Source organism: Asterias amurensis, chromosome 2 (genome assembly GCF_032118995.1).
Source record: "Asterias amurensis chromosome 2, ASM3211899v1".
In the NCBI taxonomy this organism is placed as follows: domain Eukaryota; kingdom Metazoa; phylum Echinodermata; class Asteroidea; order Forcipulatida; family Asteriidae; genus Asterias; species Asterias amurensis.
In genome coordinates this window covers 1,455,145-1,478,916 of record NC_092649.1, presented here as the reverse complement: position 1 = coordinate 1,478,916, position 23,772 = coordinate 1,455,145, and the positions used below count along the sequence as shown (strand labels likewise).

Here is a 23,772-nt window from a genome sequence, read left to right as displayed (position 1 = left end):
ATCTCTCAACATAAACGACCAATTGAGTTCAAATTTTCATAAGTTTGTTTTTATATTCATAAAGTTGAGATGTACGAAGTGAGAAGACTAGTCTTTGAGAATAACCAAAGGTGTCCAGTGTCTTTAAAACAAGATAGTTAAATACACCTATTAAGCTCACAGGTACACAATGTATGGTTATCTACTTCCCTTATAACTTAAAGGCACTGTACACGTTTGGTAATTGTCAAAGACCAGTCTTCTCACTTGGTGTATCCCATCATAACCATAAAATAACAGGCCTGTGAAAATTTGGGCTCAATTGGTCATCGTAGTTGCGAGAAAATGATGAAAGTAAAAATACCCTTGTTGACAAATTTGTGCTTTCAGATAGGAATAAAATACTTCTAGCTAGAAGTCTTTTTATATTTGAGTGAGAAATTACCTCTTTCTCAAAAGCTACATTACTTCAGAGGGAGTCGTTTCCCAAAATGTTTTATACTATCAACAGCTCTCCAATGCTCGTTACCAAGTCAGTTTTTAAGTTAATATTTGTTTTGAGTAATTACCAAACGTGTACCTTCCTTTTAAAGGACTTGCTTAAGTTCCATCTTACCTGTAGTAGTTTGGCTTGAAAGGTCCAGCCTTATTGAGACCAATGTATTTAGCCTGGTCATCAGTTAGCTCAGTCAGGTGGGCATCAAATGCTGGCAGATGAAGACTGGCTACGTATTCATCTGTAAGTTACATCAATACAAGGATTCAATGAAAGGTGCATTTTATTCCTAGAAAAAAACAATGACATGCTCCGACATTTAAAATTGTTTCTTAACACTAACCCTAAAAACCTTCCCTCAAATCTCAGATTGTGTACTGGTTAATACTAAGGCATAACAAAAAAATGTTATATTGGCGTAACAGGCCCCCCCCCAAAAAAAAAGGATAGGTAGTGATTTGTTTCCCCTTTTTTTCCCCAGCAATGCAAAATGACATGTTTTCTAATTGTTTAAGCCGGTAGTCTACACGATAACAAAAGAAAACAAGGCTACACACAACAAATAATATATTTTTTAACTATTAATGACATTTATTTTATTTTTATGTCTTTAATATATTTTTATCACAAATATCTTCCCTTGAAAAAAATAAAAATATCTAGGGTCGGCCTTATTTTTAGGGTAGGTCGGGTTATTCAACATAACATTTTTGTTATTATGCCTAATACAAGACATTTATATAATTCAGGAGCCTCTATGCACAACATAAAACATAGAGCAGTTTTTTATTAACCAAAATATAGATTCAAACAAGACGGTTTTTATAGTCCCTTGAGTGTAGGCCTTAATAACAGTTGTTTTTTTCGCTGGACCAGGCATACTAATTTGACTACATCATACTTCTTTATTTCCCTCGAAAAATTCAATACATTGCACACACAAGAGAAACACTAACATGTAAAATAGATATGACAAGGGCTAGACTGAGGAAGAAAATGGGTGGAAAAAGTTCAGACAGGCAATACACACAAGGAAATTTCAAAAATATAAACAATTTGAAACTTTGAAAGCAGAAAACTGTTAACTGCAGCTTCAAATAAAGAAACATGTAAAATAGATACGGCAAGGGCTAAACTGCGGAAGAAAATGAGTGGAAAAAAGTTCAGACAGGCAATACACACAAGGGAGAAAAAAAAATGAAACTTTGAGTTGCACACGTTGTACAAAGGAGAAAACTGTTGACTACTGCTTCAAATAAAGAGATGTTAAGCAACAGATATCGATCATTATTCCACATGACAGGTACATGATGAAAACAAGAATACTTTAAATTATTACTTCTAGAAAAAGAAATTGAGAAAATCTTTACTTGGTTGATTTGAAACAGCGAGTTTTCACTTTCTGCATTTATGAGTACTTTGGTCAGTTTAAAGATGACATGCTCCCAAAATATGTGCTATTTGCACGGTTCAATCTGACATCAACACCAGGGAGAACAAAGTTAAAACACATGCACTGTCAAGAAAAACACTTGCGTAAAAAAAAACAGTGATAAAGAAACACAGCAAAACATTCAAAGTTATAAAATGAACGGGCAAGTCATATTATACTAAAATGCACAACGAATTACAAAAGTTACTTCATAGATAAAATCATAGATAAAATAACAATGGTAGGGTTAATGATTGAAAACAGAAACATAATTCAAAATTCAATGACATAAATGGTCAAATACAACTAAATGTATGAGGATAAAAGCAGAAAGTAAAGAACAAGTCCAAAAGAGGTCAATAAAAAAAGTCAGTATCCGTGTTGTGTAGGACCTAACATATTAATTCACTTGTACCAATGTTGAGCATTAATACGTAAATAATCAAATAAAAAGAATAAGCGCAACTATCTTAAAGATGAATGAATAAGTTCTTGCTTTGAAATATACATAACATGGTTTTATAATAGACCTTTATCATTCTGCCACCATTTTGGTCATGTTCCCTGTATCCAATAAGAATAAGGGATACCAAGGTTCATTGTACGAAAAGGAACCACACTACTTCTCCTAAGAAATCACAGGTAGTTTGTTTTGGTGTCAGGTTTTTAAAATGTTATTTAGTTCAACTCAAAAAAGTGGGGTGGAGGGGGGACACAACTCACCAAGTTTCTTGGGTAGCAAGTAGACGTCTTGTTTATAGCGACCAGAAGGAGCGTTGAATAGTTCAATGAGAGCAAGCGCCTGAGTGGTAGCAGTGATGGATACGACGAATGACGGCACGGTGGAACAACTCCAGTTCACCAATCGCCCCTGATTAATACAAAACAATGAATACATTACATCAAATGACATGAGGTGGCGCTAGGATAGTCGGCCTGCAAGCCTGTATTGGGTTTCCCCTTTTGCACTGAGTTGTATTTTGATGTTTGTGCAATGAAAGTACAAAACTTAACTAAACTGAGAAAACTAGTAATACAACATGGCAGTTGATGTATAGGGCTATAGAGGGCGCTATTGTGTCGTAATATTCACACAGGCAACGGAGGCCTTGTTGCCCTTGTTCCAAAAGAAACTACCCCATAGAGGTGACCAAAGATGAGAGGTCTAGGTGCCCGTTGCCCTTTCAAAAACAAAGCATATAGTAGGTATGTAAAATGTGTAGTGAATCAAACCTACGGTAGGCCTTCAACTTCGTTCTTGAAGGGGCACAGTAGTTTTCCTTGTATTGGAACTTTGCAAAGGGCACTACAGCTAAAACACAGGGCAACACGACAACTGCTGTGGGTGCAGTGGGGTTAATTCAAGGCCTGCTAGGGAAAATGCACAAGTAGTGGCTTATTATTTGAGGGAAGAAGAATACTGAGTTTAGGGGCCATTCAGAAATAAGTTTTAAACTATTATTATTTATTTTTGAAACTTTGTACCTGTGCGAGGAGTAGGATGCGTTTACCGTCGGGCCAGATGATATGATCCACCTGTGATCGAACCTTCTCCCAGGTCAGGTCTGGGGTACGTAGACTATCCTGAAAGACAACAATAACAGACAGAACAAAGTATTAGTATGGTGACATGCATTATGGTCAGTGTTAGGATATTGTAACACGAAGCAACTTTGACTGGCAACTTGGAGGCATCCAACTGCAGTGCATGCTACATAATGTTGTGATCCAAAAGTTAAACATTTGATAATTGTAAGTTGCCCATAATTGAAGTTACCCAGCCACAAATAACTTGTATTGCAAGGGTTTTTCACTACTTACCACATCTATCTCGGTATTGGAGTGTCCCATATTGCACACGATACAGCCATTCTTCATGCGGTCAAGGTGCTGGCGTGACACCACATTCTTGTTACCTGACAGAACAAAACACAAACACACAAACTTACAGATACTACTAATAACAATATCAAATTCTTATATAGCCCACATATCTACTAAACAAGGTACCCAAGAGGCCAAGTATATACAAACTTTCAGAAAGAACGGTTATTGCAGAGATGAATTCTGAGACCAAGTTATGTAGCAAGGCGCTACGGCGCATACAGCAGCCACAGCCAGGAACACCAGGGCGAACCCTTCTCTTTTCAATAAGTGCACTGGGTTCTTCTTCATGATTACACAACACATGGGACCATTGGCTTTACGCCCCATCCGAAGAACAAAGCAATAGTTAAGTGTCTTGCTTCAGGACACAAGTGTCACGGCAGGGGATTCGAACCGACACTCTGTAGATAAGGGCCCAATTTCATAGAGCTGCTAAGCACAAAAATTTGCTTATCATGAAATTTCTTCCTTGATTATTAGACAGAATTACCAACCAAATTTCAACTTGTTGCATCTTGCTTGTTACTGGTACTCAGCCATTGTTTGCTTATCCTGAAAATCACCTGGAAATTTGGTTGGTAATCCTGTTTTTATCAAGGCAAACATTTTATGTCGAGCAAATTTGTGTGCATAGCAGCTCTATGAAATTGGCCCTGGTTGTGGGAACCCGCTATTGTTATTTATTCCCTTTTCTAAAGAATGTCCTTTTGGGGGTCCATGTTGAACAAAGAATTCCCTTTTAGGGCTCATTGTTCTATTTTGTAAATAATCCACAACGGTGCTCCCGTAAGCCCATCATGGGTCAAAGTTCCAGCATTGAAACACAAAGTTCCCTTGTTCATAAACAGTATCAACATCTAGGTAGTACTCCCATACTACATGGCAGTTCGAGAGTACCACTTTGTCAAACCATTCAACCTGATTCACAAAGCATTCCAGTTCATATTGGATGGCAACCAGTTTCACGTACACATTTAACGTGCTATGAACAACTTGTGATACCAACGCCATTAACTTGTACCCCGAACATGTAAAAAAGACACCGGAGGTGACCAGGGTTTGATTTCACAAAAAGAGCTAAGAGTCATCTTACCTTTGAATCCATCTTAACTGCTAAACGAAGTATGACTAGTGCAGCTAAATACGATCCTATAAGCTAAGCTTAAGTAGTTGTCCCAGCCAATTTTCTGTACCTTCCGCCAGGGTAGTAGTTAAAAAACCAGAACAGTTCTTTCAGAACTGAAAGTCTCCCAAACAATCCGATAAATCTACTCCCCGGTTGTAGAACATAGAAAGACAGTTCTCTAAGAACAAACTCTACCTGGCAAGTAGACACACACATGGTGTTACCTCAAACCAAATGTATATCGATACCTCACCATGCAATGCCTCAAATCCTATAAAAATATGACGCCACAATACAAATCACTATGGTAATACTGACAACTCACCTTAGCATGAATCTTAGTGCTTTGTAAAAAACGAGCTGATGATCCTATAAAGTGCTAAAAGCACAAAACGAAATTCTTTAGCAGAAATGACTCGCACGTACTGGCCCAAAACACCATGTACACTTGCCTGGCATCCCAATTATCTTTGCTCATAAAACAGATAAACTTAGCAATAATTTCTGCATGTAGATAATAGATTTGATTGCATTGTAGACTTACCAGATGCAGTGATGATGACGTCTGCCATGCGTACAACCTCCTCCAGTTTCACAACTCGGAATCCATCCATGCTGTCAACAGAAAAACAACAAACACAAACAGATCAAGGTCAACAGAAAAAACAACAAACACAAAAAAAATCAAGGTCATGTTTGGACTAGATAGACTTGTTTGCATCTCAGACGTGAAGTCACACTCTCACAAAGCACTCTCACTGAGGCCAAGAAGCGCCCTTACTGAGACCAAAGGAAGCAAATTATTTGACAATGGCTGTTCCTAGTGGGTACTAACATGCACGTTGCCTCAGCATCCCTGTAGCGTTTCAGGGGTGTCGTGGCCGAGCGGATAAGAGCTCTGAACTCAAGCTCTGCTTTTTCTGTTCAGCAAAGTGTTAGTTCGAATCCCGGTTGTGACACTTGTGTCCCTGAGCAAGACACTTAACTATAATTGCTTTTCTCCACCCAGGGGTAAATGGGTACCTGTGAGGGCAGAGATGGTTCTTGTGACTGATTAGCTTAGTGTGCTACATGTTTGGCAGCACAGGCAGTATACTCCACAGGGACCTGAGATGGTTTAAGGAATGAAAAGGCCATCTGCTTGCTGGCGTGTATTTATTGGGGCATGTTGATTGTTTGTTTAGTACTCACCAGCCTTGCAGAGCACAGATAGGGTCAATCTCTGTGACGTAGACAATGGCACCCAGTCCCTTTAGGGCAGAACAGCACCCTTTGCCGACCTCTCCGTAACCACAAACAACGACCTGCTTACCACCGAACATGATGTCCGTGGTGCGCTTTAGTGCATCCAGAATTGACTCACGGCAACAGTAGAGGTTGTCAAATTTCACCTGTAAACAACAACAGGGCATTTTCTTGTTTAATAATAAATTCAACACTCCTTTCAATTAAATTCTGACTTAAAATGGTGGATAGAAGCAGACTAATCAAATCTCTCAGGCCATTTTTCCAATGAATTAATGGTTAAGTTTATTATGGTTAGCAGGAATTGAAACTTTGCATGGTGGAAATAAGATATAGAAGAGTTTGCTGTAACACCATGTAATAACAATCTCTAAATGAGATGGTGTGGTTCTGAAAAGAACCGTTGGATTAACTCAACGTTTCGATCCGTATGCTTTGTTATGGTCAGCAAAACTAGAATTTCACATTCATTTAAAGGCAGTGGACACTATTGGTAATTATTTAAGATAATTATCAGCAAAAAATTTACTTGGTAACAAGCAATGGAGAGCTGTTGATAGTACAACATTGTGAGAAAACTCTGAAGTAACCTCTGAAGTAACGTAGTTTTAGAGAAAGAAGTAATTTTCCAAAAATTTGATTTCAAGACCTCATAATTAGAATTTGAGTTCTCAAAATGAAGCATCTGAAAGCACACAACGTTCATTATTATCTTGCAACTTTGACAAACAATTAAACTAAAATTTTCACAGGTTTGTTGTTTTCTGCATGTTAGATACACTAAGTGAGAAGACTGGTCTTTGACAATGACCAGTAGTGTCTGTTACGTTATATGTTATACCGCCCTCTTGTGTTGGTAACTATAGGCATTTGCCATGTGAGTTCTGAAGAATTGACCTAATGAATTGAGAGGACTTGACCATGTCGCCAAGACATTCCATCTAAGAATCTCAGCGGCTGGTTGTTTGTGGTGTCAAGTTCCTGCACTTTGCATGTTTAATTAGAAGTGTTTGGAGTGTGATTGCTTTGAGTGACCTTCTACTTCAAAAGATCAATCTGAAAAGCAGTGGATTGTGTCAACACCAGGGGCCAATTTCATAGAGCTGCTTAAGCAAAAAAAATTGCTTAAGCACGAAAATAGCTCGCTTATTTTACACATGTTACTGGCCAAAATTTCCTGCCGTATACATTGCTTATGACTAGTACTAAGCTGTTGTTTACTTAGCGTAACAATTGAGTGGAGTCTTGGCCGGTAATCTGATTTTACCAAGCAATGAATATTTTGCTTAAGCAAAATTTTTTGCTTAAGCAGCTCTATGAAATTGGGCCCAGTCATAGAGCTGACTAGGCACAAACATTTGCTTAGCATGAAACTTTTGCCTAGGTAAAAACAGGATTACCTACCAAATATTCCAGTGATTTTCAAGATAAGCAAACAACAGCTGAATACCAGTAACAAGCAATATGCAATACATGGAAATTTGGTTGGTCATCCTGTTTTTATCAAGGAACAAACTTCATGCTAACCAAATTTTGTGTGCTTAGCAGCTCTATGAAATTTGTCTTAGAGCTGCCAACTTTTGAAACTTGCAATCAGGGAGATTTGTCAGGCCTGGAAATCACACTGAGGCTGGTCTTGGTGGCCCTTCAAAAGTTTCCAAAAAATGAAAATGGCCCTGAACGTCTAAATTCCATGCCTGCTTTATACAAACAATCAAGATAATATTTTAGAATAACATTTATGTAATAGGGGAAAAAGGTGTTCTTTATATCAGGGAGGCTTTTTGAACTTGTTCATCAGGGCCAAATTTCTTGGCTCTGCTAACCGCCAAATTCTGTGCTTACGATCGCGATTCCCCGCTTACGTGTAAGCGCCAAACTTCTGCGCTAGCCTTTTAGTGTAGAATGCCTAGTAACGTGAAGTACGCACGCGCAGGAGCCAAAATTCACCGCTAACCCATGAAATACGCTTGCCGTAAGCACAGAATTCCCTACTTCCGTAAGCGCCGAATCTGCAGAGCCAAGAAATTGGGCCCAGAACAAGGTGAAGATAGGCTTATTCTCAGGGAACTTTCTGCAGAATCAGTGGGAGTTGGACTGTTCCCACTCACTCCATTCACAAAACTGAAAAGGTCAACTTTTAATCTCATGGATGTATTCCAACTCAAGGACCGTGAACCTAATTAAAATTTCCAATTAGCTGATTTTCACATCAACTTCTCAGCCCATCTGTTTTTTAAATGTCACAAATGAATAACAGGTCTGCAAAGCGTACGGGGGTAAGCAAACTAAACAAATGCTGGGTGGCAGTAGAAACACGTGTACTATGTAACATTGTTGTCACACATACGTCATTCCAGGGACGAGATATTATTGAAAAACGTCACTATTGACCTTTCTGCTTTTTAAACAGCTGCCTGAACGAAAACACTTTAACGAGAATGCCATTTAACCCTGATTATTATTTGTTTGTTTATCAAAGAATTATAATTTTGATATTTCACACTACTGAATTTTTGTAATTATCGATGTAAAAAAACCTGGGCCCACACCTCAAAGTTTTGCAAACACTAGCCACACTTCTGCCGTTTGGGGAGTACATTAAAATAACTATATTTTGTAATGTTGTCATCTGTGGGATGTCGCTTTGTTATTACAACATTACTTACAACACTTGACTCCCAAATATGACATACATAAACAGGAAACATGAGTGATGAGGTCATCACATCACAGGGTTTTAGAGAAACTTTTTTTGGGGGGGTTTCAGGTACAGTCTCTTTATATTTTGACTTCATTTCAGAGGCAAATATTTCAAAGGGAAGAACATTGTTCTAGTTTGAACTTCATATTCGGTATTCTTTCAGAATAAAATTAATTAATGGTATTTTTTATCTTAACCAATCCTGTATAACACCTTTAGTGGGAAGAAACATAAATATTTTAAGATGCCAAAAGCTAGCAATCCAAATTCCACTTGAAAGAGAAGAAAAGAAAGGCAGCTTTCGCCTCCCTGAAAAATTTGCCCCAAAAAGTGTCTCTAAGGAAGAAGCGCAAGCATCTCACAACAGTAGACAAGACAGACCAATCCGCAGAGTGTCACACTCTTGAGTTAACTCCACTTCCTCACCCCAAAGCCCCCAACAGCAAGTACGGAATCTTTACGAAAACACTTCCATTCCGGTTACCTTGGTAACAGAGTCGTTGACGTTCATGGCCGGCACGGTCAACTTGTTGGACTTGGACAGTTGGTAGAGACGGTGGACACCGGTCACCGACTCCTCGACGATGCCCTTGATCAGCTTGAAGGTCTCAGGGCACTTCTTGAGCATCATGTGGGTGGCGTCGCCCCCGTCATCCAGAATCTAAACACAGAAGACGCGGGAAAGATAAATTAACAGCAATTTTTGAGTACGTCGGTTTTGATCTTATAACCAAAGAAAGTTTGCGTAAGGTTGCTGCTCATGGTTTCACATAGACTTGATCTCAAGTCTGAGTCGCGGTTATTTCTCTGCATCAACCAAGCAGAATGCCCCGCAGATCAGCTACCACCTGCCCTAACAAGAAAGAAAAAGAAGCACTTTACTTGCTCTGAAAGTTGGTGGAAAAAAAACAGAGTTTAGGTAATACAGTGGGTAATAACAATAATAACAACAATTTATCAAGCGCAGAATCCATTATTAAATAATGGTTCTGGGCGCCTTACATAAAATTGTACCAGAGGAAAACTTGTAAAAGTAGTAATAAGGTAACACCAGTACACGCAGTCAATACAAATAACCATTAAAATAAACAATACATTTGCTGAAACAATCATACTAAAAGGAGAAAGATACTAACATAGAAAACAAAATTAAAACATTTAAAAATTTAAACTTTAATAAACATAAATCATAAGGCACAAAGAAAACACATTATAACTGGACCAGCAAGGGATGAATAAAATGAAAAAAAAAACATGTGTAAGCAAAAACAAGACTCGCAATGAAAAGCTAATAAAAAGTTCACTTGAGAACATGATGCAATATTTTACCTTTTTAATAGATAATTTGATAGAGTTTCTAGCAAGGGGTAAACAACAAAGTTCCGAACAGCTACATGTACCAAAATATCCAGTTTTACAAGAAAACTGTTTCCTGCGTTTTTTTGTTGTTGCTGCATTTGAGCAACTATTAAGCAAAATGTATTATATTTGATATAAGAAGCGTTTAATGAACAAAAAATCACCCAAAGCTTAGATACACTAACACAGTTCAGGAAAGATAACCAAAGATGTTGACAAAATAGGGAGATCACCAACATACAGCTACACATGTAGCTCTGTTAGTAGGGTGTCATCTGAAGGATGTGCACGATGCGGATTACAATTTTGAAACTCACCATGTTTGGCTGCCAATCATCAGCAATGATACACTTCTCTATGCACCACCAGAAATCCTCCTCAGTCTCACCACGCCAAGCGAAGATAGGGAAGCCAGCCTCAGCCAGGGCTGCTGCCACCTCGTTCTGAGTGGAGTAGATATTGCATGCTGACCATCTCACATTGGCACCAAGAGCGGACAGGGTCTCAATAAGAACCTGTAAAGAAAAACAATCCATATCTCAATAATGTGACGCCACTGCTCCATTTCATACTAAAGAGTCGGTATGGTAATATTAAATCTTCTAAAAAAATTCAGAGTGATGGGTGTCCGTATACCCAGCAAAATGAAAACTGCTAGCGCTTACACAGAGTATTGAGTACAGTAATAGAATGTATATTAAGTACTATAATTATTACTAGTTTAGAAAATGTACTTGAACCAGTTTAAAGCCAAAACTCAATATCCGGGCGCCTATCAAGAACTATCTATTTACTTGGTTTGAAGGTGCTGTTTTGTTACAAACATGTAACTTTCTAATTGCCAAAATAGAGGAAATGGCTGATGTTGCATACCTGTTGTTACTAAATTTTAATCTCTTTAAAAAATTGTTTTACAAATAGTTTACTTGTCTATCTTCTGATACCATTTTTTCATTTTTGAGATTGAGGTTAACAGAACATATCATTTATGTTTTAACAATTCTCTGTTTGAAGAACATTTGATCAGCAATTATTAGGAGTGTATCATTGGCTTTCTGAAGTATATGTAGCAGTAAAGAGCTGTGCAGTGTCTCATTCAAAAGTGGATGTACCAAAGGACCCTTTAACAGCAAGAGATTTGAAGGAGCATTATCAAATCATACTGTTTCTACAAAGAAACAAATTATCACACATCTACCCTGTCGAAAAACAGCTGCTCTCGTTTAAAAAAAAACCTGTTATTGAATTAGCTCATGTAACCATTTTGTTGTAATTTTTTTTATACAGAAGCTGTCTTCTGAGGGAAGTTTCATCTGGTTAAAATATCAGGACCTCGCCAATAATTTTCATCAAGTTTGCACGGCTTCAAAGACTAGAAACATTTCTCATGACTACTGGAACCAATATCAACTTTAAAACAATCTCTGAAATTCATTTAATTTGTTTCTGATAATCACCAACGCTCCTAGTTGTCTTCAAAGCAAAAAGAGAGATTGGGGGGGGGGGGGCTTCCCCATGTGCCCTGGAGTCTGTTAAGAGCAGCTGGCTCGTCGATACAAGAAACATGTCCCAAATCAACCACACAGCTTCTAATCCAATAAGAGCAGTGATGGTAATAGGCAATATAATAAAACGCGTTAGACAGTGTAGCACCACAACAAGAGGCCATCACCAGCTGCAGTAAGAAATGTCAAAGTGATACGCACAAGCCTCTGCTCTTTCTGGAAGAGATGACAAACTAAAGAGAGAGAGAGAGAGAGATACCAAATGGGAGAGTGACTTGACCATAGCTGACCTCAGAAGTCTACAAGATGTCAAACCTGTCGTTAACCCCAATGTGTAATTCAAAGTTTAAGGGAGACACAAGAGCCTGCTGAACTTATTAGTAATCCACTAGTCAATACAGTGCTTGTGACCTTTGACCTCAGATACTCAGCTAGAGAATGCTTTTCTAGGCACTTGTTATCACACTTGCTCTTAGATGTCCAAACTTGATAACCTTTCAGTCCACAACCAATACCACCTTTGAATGATTTTCACAGCTGATTTAAGAAGTGTTATCTATCTATGTAATACATACTTGTAAGTACCGAGTTAATGCACAACTTTATAACTACATTAAAGCCAGTGGACACTTTCAGTGAACTGAATTGTTTGGTAACCCTGGGAATATAGATTCCAAGCTTTTGGAAGCATTATCCAAACACTGGAGAAGTAGAAAAATGAGCAGGACTTCTTTGTTTGTGGAAAAAAAAAACATTGTCTGATTTTCTTCACCATACCATCATAAAAAGTCTGAACAATCTCATCCCTGATTTTGCCTTTAAAAAGGTTCTGAGTCGGCCATACTTACAGCTGCTTGAGCAGTGATGTGAGTGCATCCGATAATCTTAGATCCCTTCAGTGGTTTCTCAGCTTCAGCTCTCTTCCTTAGCAGCATCAACCCTGGCATTTCTGTCACAAACAATTCAGAAACATGACAAAAGAAAATTGTTTACTTTTGATGGATTATGCTTTACAGACTGACAGGTGGTCTATCTGCAATTCTAAGTAACTTAGATCCATTTTCTCAGACTAAAGGTGAAGTGTTGGAACTTGTTAAAAATGTTTGGTGGTCACATCACTAACCTTCGTCTACATGTACCTCAAGGATCCCCTTAAGGTAATACCCTGGCTGCCGCTTCACAGGTTGTATCCCAAACTTGGAGGTGATCTTTGACTACACAGCAGTAAGAGTTGTATGGCTTCTGACTGACACCCCGACTAAAGATATTGACAAAATAGCTAACATAGGGCTAGATAGCTTAGTTGGGAGAGCGTTGGCATACTGTTCCTGAGGTGGATGGTCCGAATCCTGCTCTAGTAAATTTGTCTTAACCCCAGATCATTCATCTTATGTATAAGATTCCAGTTCACAGGTTGGATCAGATACTCTGTGCCGATTCAGAAAGTCTTTAAAAAATCCTGACAAGGATCTCGATCTGCAATTCCCTCGGGAGGAATTCAACTGTACAACTCTCTCCATCAAAAAAATGAAAAGCTGAAAATAAAGTATGTGTGTATTCTTGAGGGAACTTTCTTGAACTTTAACCCCAAGCCCTTGTGTATTAGTTATGACTAATGTACCATGGGGTGAGAGTCATTGCCAAAAAAAAGAAAGTATGAAACTACGATCCATTTTTTATGAGGTACATGTATGTTGAAAAAATGCCACTCCACCTTTTGGAAACCCCTGGAGTTTAGACTTAAAGACACTGGACACTACTGGTAATTGTCAAAGACCAGTCTTCTCACTTGGTGTATCTCAACATATGCACAGAATAACAACCAGGTGAAAATTTGAGCTCAATCGGTCGTCGAACGTACAAGATAATAATGAAAGAAAAAAAAACCTTGCCCCAGGAAGTTGTGTGCTTTCAAATGGTTGATTTTGAGACCTCAAATTCTAAACATGAGGTCTCAAAATCAAATTTGTGGAAAATTCTTTCTTTGTTGAAAACTACGTTATTTCAGAGGGAGCCATTTCTCACAATGTTTTATACTATCAACAGCGCCCAATTACTCATTACTAAGTAAGGTTTTATGCTAATAATTATTTTTCCAAGGCCTACACTTGGTGTATCACAACTTCTATATAAAACAACAAACCTGTGAAAATTTAGGCTCAATCGGCCATCGGAGTCGGGAGAAAATAACAGGAAAATAACAGACCTTTAAATAACAGTGTCCTTACCACTAGATCAAAATGCAGTATACATTTAGAAAAAAACACTGGCCAATTTCCTTCTCAAGGGTGACTTAAAAAGTCTGAAATCAACTAAAAGTCTGAACTTTCTTATCTCTGTGTACCTTACCTTGTTCAGCTATTTCAATCTCCCTTCTGCCGAAGGCGGCCTGTTTGATATTCCGTACACGGAAGTCTTTGAAGTTCTTGGAGTTAAGCTGTACAGGGAAGGAGAGTGCACTGATTGATTCAAAAGTAACAAAAACCAGACTTGGAATTCAATCCTTGTCAGGGCAAGGGCCAGTTTCTGGTAAATTATGATAGACTTTAAAAAGTCTATCATAGATTTTTTTAATGGGCACCACCGCCAAGATCAGGGCAACACAAGCTAGGGTTCGCAACAGGATTTGGTACTGATGGGCGTTCTGGACCCAAATTTTTTAAGTTTGGAAAATAATTTTTTTTTTTTTTACTTCGTGGTGTTTATTTTTGGTTTTAAAAAGCCCAACCGAATCCGCGCATTGCATGGTTTTATTTTGAAGATTCTTGTGAATTTGATCCTACTTTTTTTTTTAGTAGAAAAATACCCACCAACATTGTTGTGTGTTTGGCGGCCGTGTCTTCATAACATTTTAAGTCACAAGTGGCACAAATGGATGAATTTAATGCAACCACTTCTACACTTTGAAAGGGTCTTGGTGCTTTTTATAGGACACAACACACAATGTCCACAAATTTACATTAAGCTCACACGATTTGAAGATAATGGTGGTAGAAAACTTCCCTTTAAATATTATTTGCTGAGGTGCTGTAGTTTTCGAGAAAAATTAATGAGTAAAACAAGTCAAACAAATTATTTTAGCATGTAAAACGTATTCTCATGACATTGTTATTACTCATTAATAAGAAACTACAGCACCTCAGGTAAGCTTTCTACTATCATTATCTTTAAACGGTGTAAGTATAATGTAAATCTGTTAAATTTGAGTTTTGTGTTAAAAATTGTACCAAAATCCTTTAAGGGCAAATTCAGTTTTGTGATCCACTCATTTTAAAACAGGAAGAGTCCTAATGAACATGGGAGAAATAATTGCAATTGTCTAAACCTCACATAAAAATTGTGTTATAATATTGTATGTAACACCATTAATTTTATGCCTTTGTATTTAATACCCTTAAACTCCTACGTGTCCATGGTATTCAATCAAAACAGCATTGAATTTGACCTTTTGAGTAACTGAAAATACCTGTGTGGAATGCACAGACCGAATTACAATGTATGGTTGACATCTACATGTAATGACATCATGTTCCAAATTTCACTCTAAAAAGAATACAAATTGAATTACGTTTCACCAAGAGGTTAGAGACTTGCAATTTCATTTGATTTATTGGAACATGAGTGCGTCACAAAGCTGAATTTGACCTTGGGTACCCCTTCTTCAAATAAAAAAGAAAAAAAAAAAAGAAAAAAGCACAAGTAAGCAGTAGCATGTAAAAGATTCTATACAATATGACACTAAAGCATGTATAATTGAAAAGTAGACCTTCTGACTGCAATACGTACTAACCAACTACATTTGTAATGCTTATTTTCCTTTTCTTCCAGAAAGACTCTGCTAGGGTTGAAACGTCAGGCCATGTTTTGCTTTGCTTTCTTTTACTTTGCAATAAAAAAAGTGGGGCCTATTTAGCTGCTGCACACTGCTTACCAACCAAAATAAATGCAAGAAATTGGTAACAGCTTGTTCTTTTGACCCTAAGCAGAGGTTGAATTTTAAGCTGAAAATAAAAGAAGCTTACACGCTTGCATCCAAGTTCAAACACTACATAAATGAATTGCCAAACCTGATACTTATATTAGATGTTAAATTTGCATCAGGATATATTAATTTTGGTTTTTACCCATACTCCAGTGTGTTTAGCAATTCTCATTACTTCCCCGAATCCTGTGGAAAAATTTCACAGGCATGTTACTCGGGTGGGATTCCAACCCATGACCCTTGCAATTCTAGAGCAGTGTCTTATCAACTATACTACCGAGACGGCGGTGTTTAATAGGCGTTAAATTTGTATCGGGGATAAAGAATATTAATTTTGGTTTTTACCCATTCAGCGATATGTGTCAGCACTGTATACTCTGATACTGATAGATCCAGGCATGATATTTGGAAATCAAACTCGAGTAGGAAGAATAATATATCACTTGAGGAATGGCGGATACTATGTAGGAGTGCACTATTTGGTTTGAGTATCTATAGATAAATTTACCCACACCAAAGAGTGCCCTAGTGACGTGTCCACCATATCTTAAAATGGCTTAGATCCCCGTGGATCCTTTCTTTTATTATGCATGTCTAAGACTTTACCTGAACTTTTTCTTTGGGTGAGACGTCATCTTCGTCGGACGAGCTTCCACTGTAGGAGCCAGAACTGTAGCTATCTGTTGAGGACTGAGACAACGACCGCGACCGACGTTTGAAGCGACCGCTCCGACCCTGGGTTGGACCAGAAGTCTTGAAGCTGATCTGTTGAGAACAAAAATCAGAAGAAAAACCAACATTTAGAAATTTAGTAAGCAGGGGCCAATTTTCATAGCGTTGCTTATTTGTGTACATTTTTATGCTTACTATAGCAGGAGAACAATTCTTTTAAGTGTAAGTGTATTTCACAGGATAGCAAGCAATTTAGGCAGCTTGCGCGTTCACAATGGATTTGTTTTGTTACGTTATTCAGTTTCATACAGTAAGCACCGCAAGGATGTGATAATGGTGTGATAATGGTTAGCAGCGCTACGGAATGAAAACTTGTGCATTAAGCACAAAATCGTTGAGTCCAGCACTCCATCCGACAGTGCTTAAAAAAATAACCACTCGACCAAAAGCTCAAACTCATAAAATTAGTCTGGTATGTTGCTCCTAACAGAGCATGACTTCTTTACATGTAAAGAAAGTAACATTTCAGTGAAAAAAATAACAATTCTTCTCGAGGGAGACGAAAAAAGTCTAAACTCTGATACATGTGAAAGCACTAAATTTCTCATCCTAATTTGAAATGTACCAGTCTACATATTTTGACCCATCCACCCACCTCAGTCAAATTTTTGATTTTAGAAAATGCTGAAATGACTTTTCAATCAGATTCAAAGTGATTCCTCGATTCAAGCATCGGAATGGTCCCTTATTAAATCACTTCTTGCTAATGAGGTATACTATTGGCCGAAATATAAAACCACATAAACATAGCAGAGCAGACAGGTGTGCCGACCTTTATGGAATACACAAAGAGGAAACACATTCTACACAATGGCACCCATATGTTAACAGAAACCACAAGGTCTCTTTCTGAATGCACCAAGTTCAAACAAAGGACACTCATGCCACTGTGACTACTGACTGCAAGATCCAGTCTGATCCAGTCTGTCATGCCAGGCTAGTCAATGTAAAGGGTGACCCTACAGTTGCTTTTTGACAACTCACAACGGGAAGTTAGTCTGGAACTCAGTGAGTCTGAATCTCATGTACAGTGCATTAGTGACCATTACCTGAGGCTATGTGTGTACTTTAAGGCAGTGGACACTATTGGTAATTACTCAAAGTAATTGTTAGCATAAAATCTTATTTGCTAACGAGTAATGGGGAGAGGTTGATAGTATCAAACATTGTGAGAAACGGCTCCCTCTGAAGTAACGTTTTTCGAGAAAAAAATTATTTTTCGCGAATTTGATTTCGAGACCTCAAGTTTAGAATTTGAGGTCTCGAAATCAAGCATCTAAAAGCACACACAACTTCGTGTGACAATGGTATTTTTGTTTCATTCGTATCTCGCACCTTGACGACCAATTGAGCTCAAATTTTCACAGGTTTGTTATTTTATGCATATGTGTAGATACATCAAGTGAGAAGACTGGTATTTGACACTTACCAATAGTGTCCACTGTCTTTAACCCTACACGGTGTACAGTACATGCATGTGCATGTTTATGTTTAGCCACAAAAATAAGTCCAGTGTTATGGAACCTCTGCGAGAAAACTCCTAGCCAACCTTTTAACATTGGTCTTAATAAGGCTGATGTTAGAAGATTTTGATTAAGGGGGTGTTTCACTACCCCCCCCCCCCAAAGAAAAACTATACTATTTGTATGAAAACAAAACAAAAATGTAAGTTTTAAATGACTTATTTTTTAAAAGTTAGAACACGTTAAAAGAAAAATCACAGGTGTCATCCACAATCATGTAATGCAGCAACACACAACAGTGAGAATTTCAAATGTCAGTTTTCCATAAGAAGTGTGTAAACCACTACGAAACTACAAAACTTTGCTTATTATTAGCCATCAATGCCAACCACAAATAAGCTATTCCTCCACTGCTCTCTCAAAGAACCTCTCTCATTATAATTAAATTGACCTCATTTTAAAGCGCTGAACCACAATCAGCAGTCTTAGTGTACAGCTGGGGGCCCCTAGGGGCAATCTGTGGTGAATTATTGCAGAGAGCTGCCCACACGGCAGTTGGCTGGAATAAACCAACGTGCAGGCCCCTTGTTGTCTGGTGGCCCACTAGGCTCCTTCCTTGGCCCAAGGAGCAAAGGGTCTACATACATTGCTTTTATGGCAGGAAATGCTTCTCTGATCAGAACACCTGATTCCAGCAAGCGACCTGACGGAGGCTACAACGCACGCCTCGATTGCCATTCCAATAACATTGGCATTGTTCATGGGCAAATGGCCATCAAGAAAAGTGCTGAAATTGGTTCACCATCACCTTCAAAATGCTCCCAAAACAATTCAATTAATTAATCTTTGCTTCATTTGTGAGGTGCATAAATGAACATAATTTTCAAATTAAAAATCAAATTAGTTGAAAGACACCACAAATTTTCTTAAGAAAGTAATATCTGCATTTGATGCTATGACTGAGAGTGCTTTCATTTGATTGATTTAAATCTCAAAATCAAAATGTGCTATAACGAAAGCCTTACACAGGGCTTGAAGGGGCACAGCAATTTCCCTCTGGTAATCAGAGTACTTATATGAGAAACATTTTAATTTGTATTGTAACTTTGCAAAGGGCACCACAGCAAAAGCACAGGGCACCACGACAATTGCTGTGTGGGTGCCGTGGGTTACTTCAAGGCCTGATGTACATATGTGTACAATGTAACTGACCATAAAACGTCTCAACTACTCTTACACAATTTACATTCGGTCCAAAAATTATGAGTGGACTCCAGAAAGAGACTTCTCCGCAATGACAGAAGGCACACGTCATCTCATCATAACAAGTGGTGCATGTATAACATTTATAATAAAGTTATCGTGCCGGGTTCAGGTAATGTACGTAGCGTGCCTCCTCCAGGAGTGACGTAAATGTAATACAGCCCAATGCTGCTCCGCAATGAACACAGACCCTGTAAACTATGGCTCTGCATAATTTCGCAGAAAGAGATCATTCACTGCCACTGTGTAATGAACAGCCTCTCTCTGCAAAGCAGGCCGCTGTGATGCATGGGAGAGCCCAGCCACCAGGGGGATGCATGACTGAGCATCAAGACAGTCCTCTTCGGACTGAGAAGACTTAGAAGGCAATTCTAGTTTGGAATCAATCTCGGGGGAGGGGTGGAGGGAAAGCGAGCTCGATGTGAGAAACGTTTATACAGCTTAATGTTCACTTTGTATGGTCAGAGAGGAAGGAACTCTGTGCTCCAGCAGGTCATCTGGCAATTCAGCCTGATTTGAATGAGAACTGAAAAACTCTTGTTTTTTATAGGAGCCCAAATTCTTACAGTAAATGTTCGCAAAAAGCACATAGTAAGGACAAATTCCCATCAATTTGAAGTTTTTATTTTCTATGTCTGTGTGTAAAGAAAAATAAATTTATATCAAAAATTTGTTCAAAGAAATTGAATGCTTATATTAAATGAAGGCCTGGATGCACTTCATTGCCTGACACCGAATACAGAGGCTTTCTCTACAGAATATTTGTACTATAGATCTTTCAAGTTGCATTGTGCCTGAGGGTACAGTATGTGGTACACACAAACCAGGAAACCTAAATGATAACAAAAGAGCACTATTCCTAGTTGGGTGAAAGTTTCCAGTTGGAAAGTGTGTACAAAACCAATGGGAGCTGTTCAAGGAACAAACAACTACTGTACTGCATGCTGGCATAGTTTATTTATAAATACAACATTCAAAACCACAGAGAAAACATTAGGTATACTGGTTGGACAGGAAGGAGTGCTTAAATAATTATATAAACTATTGCTCCATGTATAAACTAATAGTGTCAACAATGGAATCTAACACAGCCAACAAACAGTCACCTACATTGTCATTTAAATAGTTATGATTGCTCCATGGATGTACGTACTATAGACCGTATTGAATAACCCCTTTTTGTTATGAAAAGTCGCTATCTTGTAGCAGCACGCAACATTCCTGGTTTGATTTCTACGGCACATGCACACACACACACACGCACACACACAGACGCCATCTTGTAGGTCAGATATTTGAGCCATGTGGCATCATATTCATTACAGTATATTAATGTAACTTCCCTGATTGAACTATCAATTACTTGATGGTTACATTTTCGCTGATATTGAACTACAATTCTCCAGTAAAACTTATCTGGGCAGTTATAGTCAGTAGCCAGATCACCAGCAAGCCACAACCTTAGCCATCACTTCAGATACCTCCAATTGTTCTGTGCACATCTTGAAACTACTTCAGAAGTATTTCAACATGATCGCACAAACTAACTTTGAAGTAACTAAATTATTTGTGACCAACAACGTCAAAACAAGCACACTATTGTCAGAATCCACCAGTGAAAACGTGGGGAAAACATCTCGTACATACCTGCTGATAATTCGAGGAATAGCTCATGGCGCCCGCAAACTCGGCTGACCAATGACCACCTATACTAGCTCACAGAGCTTCATGCAAAATGTTACCAAGACACACACATGCCGGCAATTACATCATGTATTTATGCGCACTGCCCACGCAGCACTGGTACCTCTCTCACTCACTCCCACCCTGTTCGTGCCGACACCCTTGAGTAACAATCCCACATTGACAGAAATATCGGACTGGACGTATTGATGATGCAGTATACAACACTAAGCTCTTCCTACGCTGTATGTTTTGCTGCGCTGTTTCCGTGTGCACAGCATGCAAGGAGACCCGTCTTGTTGTTTATTGTTTGCATAATGGCTTTAAAATGCAAGTAGAGGCATAATTTAAGGTAACAACATCAGAACACGGAGGAGGCACGAGCATCCACGATGGAAAAGAGTCTGGTAGTCCTCCTCCGTGTTCTGCCTTCGTTAAATGAGGCAGTGGTTGATTGATATCATGCTTCATAAAAAAATAAAAAAAAAAATAAAAAAAAAAAAAAAGGCAATGAAGATATTGAGGGATGAATAATAATTGGAATCTAAGCATATGGATGGGCTGAAAATGTATGCAATTAGCAAAGCTTAATCATTCTTAATTAGTCATAATTATGAAAACAAAATTTTGAAAAATTCATTTGGAACCTCTTTTTCAACACTTATTTTAAAAAGTTTGAAGGTGGAAAAACAAGTTTGTGTGAATTGTTTCAACATGTTTGCAAAGCAGCATTTCCATACAGCAACTTTAAAAATCTTGTCAGTAACAAGTTGTCACCATAGTTTCGCACAATTTCCACTGGATTAAAGAATAGTTGCAAAATTTCCAATTACATTTTATTGCCTGTTTCACAATCAAAAGTAAGTACATTTGTTTGTTATTATATTATCAAAAAAAAGGAGGAAAACAGTCACAAATGGAGGTATAAAACACAGCTTGTATATATATGCCTAATGTAGTGTTTTCACTGGTAACTTTATAGCTAGTGAGCAAAATCATTTTGTGATTTATAGCTTTTATTTGTGCTTAATCAGCTCCTTGAAACTGAGCCCTGCTCTACACTGCACTCAAGGGCTTGTGTGCAATGCAGTCATATTGCCATTCTAGTGATTTGGAATTTGTAAATTACTAGCCAGCCTAATTTGCCAATACTCTAAAACTCGTCTGTGAAATTGCTCAACAAATAATGAAATAAAAAAGTAGGCCTATCAGGGAAAAAACATGTTATTTTGCTGTTTTCACTGCCACTTGCCAGGAGTCAATTCACTTAAGGAGAGGGTATCACCATTCATTAGGGACTCAACGCTGCCAGGCAAGCAAGCCACTCTCAGTACGAGTCCGATTTTGAAGATAACTATAATCAACCCGAATCCCAGCTGACCACTGATTCAATCTCGATGTTGTTGAGTGTAGAATTTGATGCGTATGGAGTGCAGAGTGTTACACATCTGGCCACAGCGGTCTCTCACACTCTCAGGAAGAAGCTGGTGGTGTTTTAAACTGCTGCCAGCCAAGAAGCTACTACAGAGTAATTACTCAAAGTGTTAAAGTTCATCTTGGGTCACATACAACTTAAAGGAACACGTTGCCCTGGATCGGACGAGTTGGTCTGTAAAAAGCGTTTGAAACCGTTTGTTATAAAATGCATATGGATAGAAAGATCTTTTAAAAGTAGAATACAATGATCCACACAAATTTGCCCCGAAATTGCGTGGTTTTCCTTTTACTCTGTGAAATAACACGGTCGGCCATTTATGGGAGTCAAAATTTGACTCCCATAAATAGCCGACCGTGTTAGTCAACGAGGTAAAAGGAAAACCGTGGATTTTCGAGTCGTGTTTGTGTGGATCATTGTATTCTACATTTACAACATTTTTCCACCCATATGCATTTTATAACAAACGGTTACAACGCTTTTTATGGACCAACTCGACCGATCTAAGGCAACGTGTTCCTTTAATGGCCTCCTGGATATTAAAGGTGTGACTTGTGTACTAAAACATAGTATACGGTGCATGCATGGAAGTAGATGGTACACAGAGTTAATAGGATACCTTTAGTGGTAGACTTTTTTGTGTAGTCAGGCCTGGGCAGAATTTCATGTTGCTGAACAAAATTGTCTGCTAAAACTATGACAGGAAAAAACACCCTTGTCACACGAAGCACTTTCAGATGCTTGATTTCAGGACCTCAAATTCTAAATCCGAGGTCTTGCAATCAAATTCGTGGAAAATTACTTCTTTCTCGAAAACTACGTCACTTCAGAGGGAGCTGTTTCTCACAATGTTTTCTACTATCAACCTCTACCCATAACTCTATGTAAGTAAGGTTTTATGCCAATAAATATTTTGAGTAATTACCAATAGTGTCCACTGCCTTTTAAGCATCATATTGCTTACAAAAACCTTTGTTTTACATTAATAGCAAACCATTTGTAAGTAGGATACCACTCATTTGTGACTTGTGTTGAATGTTAAATCTACTGGTAAACTTCTTGTAAACATAAATTTGTTGAGCTCAGGTAGTTTTTGCTTTTAAGAGCAGCTTTATGAAATTGGACCCCGATTGATGAAGATAATTATTAATAACAATTTTTGTCTTTTATAATGCATCTACAACTAGGTTATTTGTGGAAATGTGATAGTGGAAATAAATTTGAATTGAATGGAACAATTTTTCTGATATCCATCGTGGGCAAAACAAATTCTTGGAAAAAAAAGACTTAAGTAAGAAGAATATCATGCCATTATTAAAGTGACCTAGTATACAGAATGCAAGATCCTGAATACAATTCCTGACAAACACATATCATTGTTTCTTTGTTTTTTCCCCACTAAAACTACGTCTATCGAATCCGATAGCATTTTCACAGGTTGGTTCATACGTAGTGAATTGATTGAAAGACTACACGGCGGA

At 38.1% G+C, this 23,772-nt stretch overlaps 1 protein-coding gene across 6 annotated transcripts in view; it reads right to left on the bottom strand.

The window, feature by feature from the left end:
- Positions 1-23,772, bottom strand: part of LOC139952862 (S-adenosylhomocysteine hydrolase-like protein 1) — a 57,496-nt gene that overhangs the window by 5,428 nt on the left and 28,296 nt on the right. For 5 of the 6 annotated variants that reach the window (XM_071952171.1, XM_071952137.1, XM_071952153.1 and 2 more), the window contains exons 2-12: positions 16,322-16,480; positions 14,083-14,170; positions 12,582-12,682; positions 10,546-10,743; positions 9,354-9,530; positions 6,112-6,311; positions 5,465-5,535; positions 3,729-3,823; positions 3,393-3,491; positions 2,631-2,778; positions 596-716 (exon numbers count right to left, since the gene is read on the bottom strand). In XM_071952171.1, coding sequence (XP_071808272.1) covers positions 596-716; positions 2,631-2,778; positions 3,393-3,491; positions 3,729-3,823; positions 5,465-5,535; positions 6,112-6,311; positions 9,354-9,530; positions 10,546-10,743; positions 12,582-12,682; positions 14,083-14,170; positions 16,322-16,480 — 1,457 coding nt within the window. Of the gene's footprint in view, positions 1-595; positions 717-2,630; positions 2,779-3,392; positions 3,492-3,728; positions 3,824-5,464; positions 5,536-6,111; positions 6,312-9,353; positions 9,531-10,545; positions 10,744-12,581; positions 12,683-14,082; positions 14,171-16,321; positions 16,481-20,820; positions 20,863-23,772 lie in introns of those variants that run through there. The other variant, XM_071952162.1, reaches the window with a different exon arrangement.